Source organism: Ochotona curzoniae, unplaced genomic scaffold (genome assembly GCF_017591425.1).
Source record: "Ochotona curzoniae isolate NIBS_2020 unplaced genomic scaffold, NIBS_Ocur_1.0 scaffold_3171, whole genome shotgun sequence".
Lineage (NCBI taxonomy): Eukaryota > Metazoa > Chordata > Mammalia > Lagomorpha > Ochotonidae > Ochotona > Ochotona curzoniae.
Window position 1 is genome coordinate 4,236,991 of NW_024467104.1, and position 13,254 is coordinate 4,250,244.

At 55.7% G+C, this 13,254-nt stretch overlaps 1 protein-coding gene across 2 annotated transcripts; it reads right to left on the bottom strand.

The window, feature by feature from the left end:
- Nucleotides 1–2,880: 2,880 nt before the first annotated feature.
- On the bottom strand, nucleotides 2,881–11,303 carry PRPF19 (pre-mRNA processing factor 19). 2 transcript variants are annotated; one of them, XM_041004170.1, is made up of 16 exons: nucleotides 11,148–11,303; nucleotides 9,543–9,692; nucleotides 9,353–9,433; nucleotides 8,634–8,837; nucleotides 8,481–8,554; nucleotides 8,306–8,368; nucleotides 6,718–6,759; nucleotides 6,539–6,613; nucleotides 6,269–6,344; nucleotides 6,032–6,141; nucleotides 4,900–5,055; nucleotides 4,726–4,795; nucleotides 4,428–4,513; nucleotides 4,005–4,175; nucleotides 3,791–3,896; nucleotides 2,881–3,376 (listed from the first exon to the last, which is right to left on the bottom strand). In XM_041004170.1, the coding sequence occupies exons 1-16, from the start codon at nucleotides 11,164–11,166 to the stop codon at nucleotides 3,279–3,281; spliced, it is 1,581 nt and encodes a 526-aa protein (XP_040860104.1). In that variant the 5' UTR covers nucleotides 11,167–11,303; the 3' UTR covers nucleotides 2,881–3,278. The 2 variants fall into 2 exon arrangements, with proteins under 2 accessions (XP_040860104.1, XP_040860105.1); XM_041004171.1 differs by having other exon boundaries at nucleotides 8,634–8,775; nucleotides 9,357–9,433; nucleotides 11,148–11,302.
- Between the last annotated feature and the right edge of the window lie 1,951 nt (nucleotides 11,304–13,254).

A 13,254-nucleotide genomic window follows, 5' to 3' on the forward strand; every position in this document is an offset into this window, starting at 1 on the left:
ACGAGCAGCAGGTGGCCCAAGATCTTGGGTCTCTGCACCCATGTGGGAGATGTGGAGGAAGCTCCTGGCTTCAGACTGACCCAGATGCCATGACTGTGGTCATCTGAAGAGTAACCCACAGGATGAGCTCTCGTCTCACCCTCTCCCTAACTCCCTAATTTTTAGAGTATTTCAGAGGGCCCTTGTGCAATAGCCTTGACAAAATCCTCCCTTGTATGCATCAGAATCCCACAGGGGCGCCAATTCGTATCCAAGCTGGCCCATTTCCCTTCCAACTCCGTGCTGTGACCTGAGAGGGCAGTGGAAGATGGCCCAAAGCCATGGGACCCTGTACTCTCAGGGGAGACCGAGGCAGCTCTAGCTCCTGGCTTTGGATGGGCTCAGCTCTGGCCGCTGTGGCCACAAGAGGAGTGAATGAATCAGTGAATGGAAGATCCTTCTGCATCTTGTTATCTTTGTAAATCTGCCTTTCCAATAAAAATAAGCATCTTCCAAGTTACTTTAGGGCCCGGCGCAATAGTGTAGTGAGTAAAGTCCTTGCCTTGAATGCACCAGATCCCATATCGGCGCTGGTTCTAATCCCGCTGTCTCTGCTTCCCATCCAGCTCCCTGCTTGTGGCCTGGGAAAGCAGTGGAGGACGGCCCAAAGCCTTGGGACCCTGCACCCACGTGGGAAATCCAGAAGAGCGCCTGGCTCCTGGCTTTGGATTGGCTCAGCTCTAGCCGTTGCAGCCACTAGGGGAGTGAACCACTGGACGAAAGATCTTTCGGTCTTTCCTCCTCTCAGAATATACCCTTTCCAATAAAAATAAATAAATCTATTAATTTTAATAAAGTTACTTTAGAAATGGCCTCTAAAATACATAAAACAGGTAAGACTATGGGCCCAACACAGTAGCCTAGTGGCTAAAGTTCTCTCCATGCACACACTGGGATCCCAACAGGGCGCCAGTTTGTGTCCCCACTAACCCATGACTCATCCAGCTCCCTGCTTGTGGCCTGGGAAAGCAGTGACGGATGGTCCAAAGCCTTGGGACCCTGCACCCATGAGGGAGACCTGGAAAAAGCTCCACGCTCCTGGCTTCAGATCAGCTTAGCTCTGGCTGCTGCAGACTCTTGGGGCGTGAATCAGGCAGTGGTAGATCTTCCTCCTCTACTCTGTCTCTCCTTCTCTCTGTATATCTTTCCAATAAAAATATTTAAATCTTTTAAAAAAACTGGCAAGACTATATATTAAACTGGTATAGCCATAAAAAAGGTGGGGGAGGGGCAAGAATTGGTGTTGTGGCAAAACGTCTGAAGCCAGTGCCGCCAACACTGCCTCCAGTTCTGAGTGCCAGCTCCTGCCCCAATCACCCCACTTGTGATCCGGCCTGCTCCCAGTGAGTGGGGGAAAAGCAGAGCCCTCCACCCTCGTGGGGGCCCTAGTGGGTTCCCGGCTCATGCCTTCAGCATGGCCCAGCCACGGCTAGTGCAGCCCCGCTGAGCGCAAACCAGTGGACGATTTCCATCACTCTTTCAAATAAAAAAAAAATCTTAAAGAGAAAAAAAGCTCCTACATCCAAACTGGTCCAAGGCAGGCTGGCTGGAAATCTGGCCATCCCCTCATAAGCCCATTTGGGGCGTTACCCAGGGGACCCCAGAAGTTACACACACACGCCATTCGGTGAAGCTGTTCACAAATGGCTAAAACCATGACTCGGAAGGGTGCATCCCAGCTCACGTGCACACGCAGGGAAAGCCCTCCCTGCTTACACAGTGCAGAAAACTGGGCTACAAAGTTAAATGGCTTCTTTAGCTTTTTTTTTTTTTAAAGTAATTATTGAAAAGGCAAATTAGAGAGACACAGCTCTTTCACGTGCTGGTTCACTCCCCATGGCCGCAATGACTGCAGCTGAACTGATCTGACGCCAGGAGCTTCTTCCAGGCCTCCCACGTGTGTACAGGGCCCCGAGGACTTGGGGTTACCCTCTACTGTTCTCCAAGGCTATAAGCAGGAGCTGGATTGGAGGAAGAACAGCCAGGACTAGAACCAGCACCCACATGGAATGCCAGCACTGGCAAATTACCGTGTTAAACCATCATGCTGGCTCCATAAAGTTTCTTTCCTTCAAGGTTTTCCAGCACTTTGGCTGTTCAACATCCTGACCCAAAGGAAGCCCGGCCCGAGCCCCTGACCATGGAGCACTGACCAGCAAAGCCCAGCACCACCCCACAGTACGCCTCACTATGCCTCACCCCACGGCCCCTTCCAGGTCCCTCTCCCAAAACTGTCTTACTGTCTCTAATCTAGAATCCCCGACTCCCACTTCGTCATACTCTTAGCCCACACCAGCTCCACATCCCCCAGGGACAGTCCTTTCCAGGTGTACTTACAGCTCCTTGGTCAGCACCCAGGAGTCACTCCCACCCTGGGCAGAACTTCAGCTACCTGGGACTCCCAGTTCCTCTCTGCACTGTCCACCCCAGCCTCAGAACCTCCCCATTTGTTATCTGTCCACTGTCCTTGGCAGCCAGGAAATGACGTCATTTTAGTCCAGTCAGCGGGGGACGGTTTCCTAGCACCTACAGCGGAAGAAGCCCACGGACAGGCCTACACCAGCAACGGAAGCAGCTCATCCTCCTTGCTCCTCCCGCCCCACCCCCCACGCCTTCCCTCTCGGGCCAGGCGAGGGGAAGCCAAGTCCACGAGACAGGCAGCAACACAGCTGGCCCAAGTCCTGGATCACACGTCCAGGGCTGGTCTTTTGATAAATGGATGATAGGTTTGTGTTTTATGTCTGCAATGCAGTTTAAAAGTATGAGCAGTGCCAACTCCTGCGTCAACGTGCCCGGAGCCTGCGGCTCCCAGCCCTCACACACACAGGAAGGTCATCAGGCTTATTGTCTTTTTTTAATGAAACTAGATCACTGCTTACAAAAACCTTCACGGGCCCTCACGCCCACCCCCTCCACAGTTCCCCTGGGTCAGCCTCTCCTGCTCACAGGACTGGAACAGTGCATGAGTGGAACAGCCACCCCTCAGAGGCCTTGGGCTCCGACCCCGAGCCTTCGCAAGGGGATAGTTCCTGCTCCCAGGGCCGGTCCAGTAGAGCTTGGAGGATGCACGGATGGGGGTGGTCCCTGCCGCGATGGCTCTCAGGCCACCACCCCGACCAGAGTGAAATGATGTGAAAGTCCCACCCCAGGGATGCCCCCTCCCAAAGCAGCTACCCCCACCCCCACCCTCACTCTACCCCACTATGAGATGAGGCCACTTCCGTCAGAAAGGACATGGCCTACAGGCTGTAGAACTTGAGGCTCCTGTCCATGCCTGTAGAAGCAATGAACTTGGCGTGGTGTCCGAAGGCCACCCCCGTGGTCAGGCCGCTGTGCTCTGAAGAGAGAAAGGAGAGGCAGCTGTGAGGTTTCTCCTCCTCAATGTACAACACTGCGCCCGGCTTCCCACCACACTGGCACACAGCAGGCACACCATCACTCAGGGCAGGAGGAGCAAAGACAGGGATGTCAGCCTCCTCATCTCAAGTTTCTGGGCAGATGCACTTGGGCTCCACCTGCTGGTCTGGATGGTCCAGCCTAGACAGCGGTGAGGCTGGTATTCACCAGCATTTACAACCACACAGTCCAAGTCCTGAGTCCATTTCCTCAGCCACATGTACTCTAACCTCAGCCAGTGACTGACAGCTGACTCAACAAATCCCCGGCCAGCCCTGGAGGTTCCTAAGCCAGGGCTTCCCCATTCCCCTCGGCCCGAAAGCCTCAAGACCCCAGGAGCAGGGCCAGCCGCTACCTGTGAAGTGAAGAATCTCCGTCCACTGTTTGCAGATGTAGATCTGGACGTCTGTGCCCCCCAGGGCCAGGTAGGTACCACTCTGGTCAAAGATAAGGGACTTCACCTGCCAGAGCCGGAAGGACAGTGGTCACACAGGGCACAAACTGCGGGGCCAGAGGGGAGTGTTTCAAGTGGGGAGGAGCAGCAGCCGAGAGCTGAGGGAGGGACGCACCTCAAAGTTGTTGTCGAGCTGCAGCGTCTTGAAGTTCTTCAGCTTGCGCAGATCCCAGAGTTTGACCGAAGAGTCATCAGCTGCCGTGGCCAGGTAGTAGCCGTTCTCGGAGAAGGCAATGCTGGTGATGGGGCCTGAGTGACCAGGGAAATTGGCCACATTGGTGCGCTCCTGCAAGTGGGAGGTGGCAGCAAAACGCATCACACAGTGGACCCGACAGGAAGAAAAGAGGGCTCGCCCAGCTTCCACCCGACAAGCCTCCTCTGTCCTCCAGGGAAGGCCAGCCAGCAGAGCACACACATGTAGCCAGCCTCTCGCCGGCCCTGGACGCCCCAGAACTCGGGGTCAGCAAGTGAAGCAGCCTTTGAGCCACAGGGATGCTCCCCAGCCCTGGGCCTCAGCCAGAGCCCGCGTGTGGCCTACCTTCAAGTCCCAGATCTTGATCTGAGAGTCCATGGTTCCTGTTCCGAAAATGAGGCCATCAGGGTGGAACTGAGCGCAGGTGAGAGCTGGGGAGGAGGGAGAGGCAGCTCAGGCTGGCGCACAGCACTAGGGGGAACTGCCCCACGCCTCATCTTCATCTCTGGGCCCGGCAGAGCCAGACCCCAAGTGGTAATGGTGCTGAAATTTTTCAAATGGACTAAGGAGCACAAGCCTCCATACAACGTAAGAAGAAATGATAAAGAGCGAACACAGGCTCGGCGGCCCCGAGGCAACTTACAGCAGCCGGAGGTCTCGTCCGTGACCTTGGTGAGCACACGGCCCGTCTGGATGTCAGAGAAGGCCCAGTACTGAAACAGGACAACAGGCCCAGTGAGAAAGTGGGGCCCCAGCAAGACCAGCTCCCAGGCAGAGCGGCCATCCTCCTCCTCCTTCCCCATGGCCGGGCTCACACCTGGTCGTCTGAAGAGCTCAAGAGGTAGTCCCCGGTGGCATGGAGGCTGAGGCCTGTCACAGCGCTCTCATGCGCCCGTACAACCTGGACGCAAGAGGCATTCGGAACTGACCAAATCCTGATAGTGGCATCTGGAGAGGCGGAAAACACCAGATCCTAAAAGGAAAAGCAAAGAGACCAAAGATCAGCAACGAGGACAAAGGCGAGATGACAATCTCACAAAAGGAGACAGAGCGACCATGGATACCTGCTTGTCAATCCCGTCTAGCCTGGAACCATTTACCCACCCAATGATACCTGAGAGAACCAACCACAAACACTGTTAAAATGGCCAAAGGAGGGGCCGGTGTTGGGGTGTGGTAGGTTAAGCTTCTGCTTGCAACGCACAAACCACCATCCACCATTCCACCATCCGATATGGATGCTGGTTTGATTTCTGCCTGCTGCACCTCCCAATCTAGCTTCCTAACGCACCTGAGCAAGCAGTGGCCTAAGGGCTTGGGACCCTACACCCACATGGGAGATTGGATGAAGCTACTGGCTCCAGCCTGGCCCACCCTGTCAGTGACTGGCGTAAATGAGGGACTAGACTTTTCAAAATCTACCTTGAATTGAAGGAGCCAGCGGCAGCTAGCTGCTTGCCACTGAACTGCATGAAGCAGACCCAACACTGCTGAGGTGTAACTCACGCCCGGAGGTCTCTCCCTGAGGGGCTTCAGGGGCAAGTGAGTCTCCCAAAGACCCAGGATGGGAAAGCACTCACACAGCAGCCTTACCCAGGCCTTAAAAGCCGGCAGCTGAAGACAACTGCCCTTCCTCCTAACACCAAGGAAAGAGAAAAACAGTGCTTTGGAGTGCTCTGAAAATCTACATGCATGCCATGGAAAATCCAGTATTACTCCTGAGGTCCAAGGAAAAGGCTGACTCTCCAACTACCCTTCCTTTCTTCCTCTAGGTTCCACAACATAGCTCTAGGAGGACCCAAGTGAAGGGCAGTGCCCAGGACATCCCTCTCCAGTCGGCGTTCTCAGCCCCACCTTACAAGGTGATGGGGAAAGATTTGTTCCAGGACCCCAAACCACTGAAATAGGGCAGAGAGAGGGTCACGGGTGACCAGGAGGAACCTCCATACCTGGGAAGGGTGGAATACCACACTGGTGACCTTCTTGGTGTGGCCTTTGAGGGTGGCCAGGATTTGCTCAGAGCTCTTGTCAAAGACGACGACATTTTTATCCGCTCCACCTGAGGAAAACCCAAACAAGATCCAAAAGGAAAAAAAAAAAGGTACAGTGTCAGGTCCCCAGGGTTCCCCACGCACCTTCCCTCTGCTCCCCAAGCCGAGCCCCACTGCGCAGGCTCCGACTCTTACCAGTGAGGATCTTGTTGGTGTCTGAGGGGCAGAGATCCAAGGCGAGGATCCCAGGAATGCTAGCACTGTGCAAGCCCTGTGCAGAGAGAGCCACACCAAATCCAGCTGCCCTCCCCTCACTGCCCACAAGTGACTGCTTGCTTTCTGCCTCACTGTCGCTACCGGGAAACCCAGAGGTGGGCAGGGAGAGCAGGTCTGCCAACTGCACAGCCCAGGCCCGGGGCACCCCCACGGGACTGCCCTGGAAGGAAGGGGGCCCCAGCCACTTACCACATGGGATGCCACCTGCCGGTATTTGCTGAGCTCTTCTGGCTTCACCAGCTCCTCAGGCACAGTCTTCCCTCTCTGAGCAAATGAACATAAGCCAAGATTCAGTCACCCAGTGCGCCTGAGGTGTCAGAAGCCTCACCCCAGGAAACAACCCCTGCTGGCTCTAGGACAGGACTCACCTTCTTACGCTCCGTGGTCAGCACAGTGGCCTTGTCTTGAAGCTGGGGGAGAAAGGAGAACTCAGTGTGAGGCAAATCAGCTTGCCAGGATGCTGGCATGCCTGTGGGAGCTTTCACAAGCATCACGGGGAACTGGTGCCCCAGGAGACTCCTGCTCCTGCACCTCATTAGGGTGCCGGTTCAAGCTCCGGCTGCTCAGAGGCACGGTGGTAAGCTGAGCCACTCAGGAATACACCAGCAAGCCTCACAAAGGAGAATTCCCTAAGTAAACAGGGCCCTGGACACGCGCCACGAGCCTCACTCTGCTTCACAGGAGCCAGATCTTTTGAACCCAACTCTCCGATTCTTCATCTGTCAAACAAATGTAACTCCTATCCTGTCTCGCTCACAGGAAAAAACAAAACAATGAATTTATAACAAGAGCTCAAAGTTGTACATTTCAATAAACACATTCCTTAAATCCCCGTTAGGTCTGGGAAGGTGCTTTGACTCTCATTTTAAAGGAGGGCGTGACGTGGTATCCTAGTGGATAAAGCCCTCGCCTTGAAGGCCCCAGGATCCCATATGGGCGCCAGTTCTAATGCTGGTAGCCCCACTCCCATCCAGCTCCCTGTCTGTGGCCTGGGAAAGTAACAGAGGATGCCCCAAGCCTTGGGACTCTGCATCCATGTGGGAGACCCAGAAGAGCTCCTGGCTCCTGGCTTAGGGTCAGCGCAGAGCCAGCGGTTGTGACCTCTTAGGGAGTGAATCAGCAGACGAAAGATCTTGCTCTCTGTGTCTCCTCCTCTCTGTGTATCTGACTTTACAATTTAAGAAAATAAATAAATAAATATAAAGGCAAGGGGGCATTGTGGCATAGCGTTTCAAGCCTCCGCCTGTGATGCTGACACTCCCATGGGTAAATTCGAGTCCTGGCTGCTTTACTCCCTGATCCAGCTCCCTGTTCATGTGCCTGGAAAAGAGTGGGATATGGCAGATGCCTGGGCCCCTGCACCTACATGGGAGACTGGCAAGACATGGTTCCCAGCTGTGGCCTGGCCCAGGCCCGATTATAGCGGCAATCTGGGGAGTAAAACAGCAGATGAGAGCCAGGCATGACGGCCCTATAGCTAAACCTCGCCTTGCCCGTTCCAAGATGCCTCATGAGCACTGGTTTGTGTCCCGGTTGCGCCACTCCCATCCAGCTCCCGGCTTGTGGCCTGGGAAAGCAGTAGAGGTCGGCCTAAAGCCTTGGGACCCTGTGCCCACATGAGAGACTTGGAAGAAATTCCTGGCTCTTGCCTACAGATCAGCTCAGATCTTTCTCTTTCTCTCCTAGTCTTACTAGTCCTTTCGGATTAAAAAAATCTTTACAGAAACAGCAGACGAAGGATTTTCTTTCTTTCCTTTCTTCTCTCTGTATTTCTGCCTTTCAAATAAACATTTTATACATTTAAAAAATAACAACAGCAAAACTGAAACACAGGCCCTGGCAGTTCCAGAATTTATGCCATGTACAACTCCAGAGTCCCAGACAAAGGGAATTTCATCCACACTGGATTCAAGGTGTGAGAGGTGACAGCCAGTAGCATTCCCGCCAACATCTTACCTTCTGGATAATCTCCGGGGTCATGCCCACCAGCTCACCCAAATCCATGGGCTCGCCTGCACCCTGGAAAGAAAAAGGCGGTGTAAGAGCAGAGAATGGCAGCAACATCTAGCTGGAGAGCTGGGCAGGCAGCCACTGCACACAGGGATGGCTGGCAAGCAGCAGGGACACTCACCACCACACTTGGCTGCGAGCTCGGCACAGCCTGGGGTACGATGAGACCAGCCTGCGGCTTCAGGGTAGCCAGAGCTGAGGGAAAAGGTCACGTTAGCAAAGGGCTGTAACAAAGCAGGGCTGCCGTGAGCAGGGGAACTGGCAGAGACCGTACCTTCTCGGGCAGCAGTGACTTCCTTGGTGAGGCGGGCAATGACACGGCAGGCGGCATCGTGCTGGTACAGCGCGTGGGACAGCTCCTGGCGGGTGGTCTGCAGCTGCTGGCGCAGGGTGAAGCTGTGCAGCATGACCGCATCCTGGGAGAGGGAAGCACACGGTGAGGGCCAGGAGGGGGACCCAGCGCGGCCAGAGAGACGGCCTCTGTGAAAGGATGCCGTCTCCTAGCCTGCTCCCCAGACCAACACCTGCAACGCGAACAACATGGCAGTGGCCCTGAATGTGCTGGCAGCTCTCCTGAGCTCCCACCCTCACCAAACACGGGCACACACAGCAGTGGGAGCCGGTTCTCACCCTTCTGGCAAAGCATGGATATCACATCGCGGCCCCTCTAAAAGGGGCAATGTTGCGTCTATGGATGGACCACACTCCCGAGACAAGGACCACTCGCTCCTATTTACTGAGAGCCTGCTAGGTCCTGCACACTGCAGAGGAAAACTGGCCCTGATGTCACCAGGCTGGACCCCAGAGGCAAGGACGACTCCATGCAGAAGGAGCACTACTCGGTCACTCTGCTCATGAGCAGGGGGATCCAGAGCAGTGTGATGTCACAGCCAGGCTCCTCCTGCGCCCCCCCCCCCCCCCCCCCCCCCCCCGGGACCACGCAGGGACACGCTCTTCTCCGAGCAGGAAAGACTTTAGCTTTCTCCCAGACACTCACCCACTCGTCCTGCAAGGCTTTCAGGATGGCCGGGATGCTGGTGGCTGAGGGAGGCTTGGGCCGGATCGGGTGAGCAACTGCCAAGATAGGTCAGTCAGGTGTGCAAATCTGCCACTCAGGTCCCCGCCGCCCCGCCCCCTCCGATCCTGAGCCAGGAGGCCCCATGCGAGGCCGAGCAGCAGGCACCTTTGATGTCGATGAGCTGCTCCTCAGAGAGAGGCTGGTTGTTGATAGGATCTGTACCATTCTCAGCAATGTACTTCTCTATGAGCCGCCGTTCATAGACGTGATTAGACACGGGGGACACGCACGGGTGCTCCGGCACCTCGTTGGAGACTGCGGAGACAGGCAGGCAGGGGGCTTTGGGGGAGAGGCAATCCTGGGCCGAGAGCATCCCTGCTCCTCACAGTCAACTACCAGGACGCACGTGACACCAAGCCAGTTTGGGGTGAGCCCCTGAAACTTCTCCAGCTACACCCCAGCTTCCCCATCAGTCTCCCAAGTCTGACGGACACCAAATAACTCCCACACAGCTGCTGTAGCTCAGCCTGTAAGCCCAGCGGAGAGCTGCGCTCAGTCACCCTCCACGCCATGCCAAGTCACTCATGTCTGTGCCACCCACCCGTCTACAGCCCTAACTGCATCAGAACACAAAGGGATTACACAGTTCGCAAAGTGTTCACTGCGGGCCAGGCAGTTCTAAGCCCCTCACACAACCAGCCCGCCCCCCCATCACAGACATCAGTGCACTGAGGCAGGCGGGGGGAAGGAGGTCTGGGGGAAACACTGTGCACGAACCACGCACGCAGGGCCTCAGGAGCAGGCTGACAGGCAAGGGCTCCTGGCCTCATCCCTCCCAAACGAGGCAGCAACAGCACCAGCTCATCTACCCAAACACATTCCCAAAGCACTGGAAAGCTCCAGAACATGTCCTCCGGAATCCCCATCAGACCGGCTCAGGCCAGGGGCCGGTGTGAGTCTAGAGGCCGAGACACTCCATGTCCTGAAAGCGGCTCTGTGACAGCCTGCACTGTCACTGCCCTTCCTTCATCACACGCTTGTGCGGGTTCTTCTGCAACCTGTGCACCCCTCGCGGGTGCGCAGTGGGATTCCTGCCGCACCCGGCTCTGTGCCCGCGCCTGTCGGCTGCCAGCGAGTCTCACCGACTGCATTGCTGGCCCCTCGGCTACCAGAAGACCATGCTGACCCAGACACGGGGGCCTGGCGGGACTGAGAGCCAAGGAGCCATCACCGCAAGCTGTAATTGCTCCAGTGGGCGGGAGTCCCTGGTCGGCTCCCTTCCCTTCTCTTTGAGTTAATGCGGGTGAATGCTGAGAAGGAAAGCGTGCCAACAGAGAGAGGAAGGGAGACCGGGTGACCTAGGTGCTCAGAGGGGGGAGGGACACCTGCCGGCCATAATAAAACACCCGGAAGTGCTGGGAGCACCCAGCTCCATCACCCAGCCCTGGCGGGTTACTAACTGTGCCCCTTGCCGAGCATCAGGTGTAATAAACCCCGGATCTTTTCCTTCTCCCGGAGGGAATGCCACCATGGGATTACGGCAGCCCGTGCACGGAGGGCTTTCCAACAGGCGTGCTGTCCCGTATCGGTCACGGCGCGCGGCAGGCAGCCCACTCGCGGGGACACCCTTGGCCAGCCGGGCCAGCCTGCGGCACGAGGCCTCTCCCCCACCACGCCGGCCGCAAGCTCTCCCGGCTGCCCGGCCCGAGGCGCCCCGGCGACTGCCCCGCGGAGGCCGCCACACCGGCCTGCGCACGAGCGCGCACTCACTGGAGCAGATGAGGGACATGGCGCCGACGCAGCGCTCCGCGCCGGCTCTTCACGGGCCTCGGCGGCCTCCGCACGCCCCACGGGCCCCAGACAGCCACCCCGCGGAGCGATGCCCGCGCCCCGCGTGCCGTTTCACGTGCGAAGGTGGCCGCTCGCGCGCCCGAGTCTGCAGCACCTAACGGAAACTGCCCTCTCCCGGCGTGCCACGGGACAGGAAAGAGCCCGCCCCGGAAACATCGGCTCTTTCCGGATCCACTCGGCTCTGTCCGAGAAGCATTCCTGGGAGGGGGCGGGTCGCAGGGAGGCCAGCCGAAACTACACTTCCCATACTGCACCTGGAATGTGGCGGGCTAGCCGTTCGGCAGCATCATCAGTATTTGACAGTCACGCTGCCCCGACCCATAGGAATGCAGTCTTTGCTAGAATCCAGATCCACGTAATTCCGAGGCAGGTGTTTTTCGGCTACCCTGAGACAACGAGAAAGAGAGAGAGAGAGACCGTGCCCGCAATCTCTGGAAGACAGCACAGGTTGTTGCAGATAGCTGCAGTAACACTGGCGGAGAAATCGCTCTGCTCCTCCTCCCGCTACCAGTGTGCTCTGTGATCTTAGATAAGTTATGGGCTTCACTGCCCCTGTGTACTCCTGGTGCCTTGCAGCTCGGAGAGTGTACGATTCCTCGCAGGAATCAAGCTTATTCTCAGGAATCATGCGGGACACCAGACAAAACAGCAAAATGGCAGGTGTGGTCGGTGAAGGGTTCTGCGCTGAGCTTTGACAGGTGGGCACTGTTACAACTGCCTCAACTGACTAATCGTCCACCAGCATCCCATATGGATCCTAGTTCTAATCCCGGCTACTCCACTTCTCATCCAACTCCCTGCTTGTGGCGTGGGAAAGCAGTGGCGGACGGCCCAAAGCCTTGGAACCCTGCACCCGTGTGGGAGACCCGGAAGAAGCTCCTGTCTTGGTATCAGCTCAGCTCCAGCTGTTGTGCCCCTTTGATGAGTGAATGAGCCAGTGGATTGAAGATCTTTCTGTGTCTCCTTCTCTTTGTAAACCTGCGTTTCTAATAACATAATAAATGAAGATAAAAAGGTATTCTTGGAGGAGCAACTGTGTAAACAGGCTTGAGGAGAGGCATGAAGCTACGGGCAAAAAGTACTGTGGCAGAGGGACCAAGAGTGTGGCTCTACTGTGAGGGAACGTCAGCTCCACCCAGCTGGCTCACAATATGAGCTCCTCTTGGCTTTGGTTTCTTCACCTCTTAATAGAAGGAGTGACAACAAGGGTATGCTTATTGTTAAAGACTCGTTTATTTTCATTGGAAAGGCAGAGTTGTACAGAGACAAAAGCGAGATCTTTCATCTGCTGGCTCACTCCCCAGATGGTTGCAACAGCTGGAATTGGGCTGGTCCGAAGCTTCTTCCAGCTCTTCCATGTGGGTTCAGGGATCCACAAGCTATAAGCAGGGAGCTGAATGGGAAGTGGAGCAGGTGGAACTCAACCGGTGCCTGTAAAAGGATGCTGGCACCTGCCACTTCCAAAGGCTTAGCCTGCTACTTCCTCCCCCTCTTTTTTTTTAATAATAGATTTTTATCAATGGCTCAATTGGCTAATCCTCTACCTATAGTGTCACCACCCCATAAGGGTGCTAGTTCTTAAACCCAGCTGCTTCTCTTCTGACTTAACTCCCTGATACTGAGAAAGCAATTGAGGAAGACCCAAATCCTTGAGATCCTACTCCAAATGGGTGACCCAGAAGAAGTTCCTGACTCCTGGCTTCAGATCAACTGAGTTCTGGCAGTTGTGGCCCCTTGGGAGTGAATCAGCAGATGGAAAATCTCTTTCTGTGTGTCTCTTTCTCTCTAAATTTGCCTTTCCAATATAAATAAATAAATAAATAGGCATATGTTTAATATGAAGACGCCAGAGGCTCCTGCCATGGGCCCCGACAAGCCAGAACAAGCAGAAGCCTTTATGATGAGATTTCATGTTGCTAAAACCAAACTGAATTGTGATCTGATCTTCTAGGCCACCACAGGACTGACATTACAAACATGGGCCCCAAACAAACCAGTTTGGTTCCTAAACAGGGCAAGTTCCCCA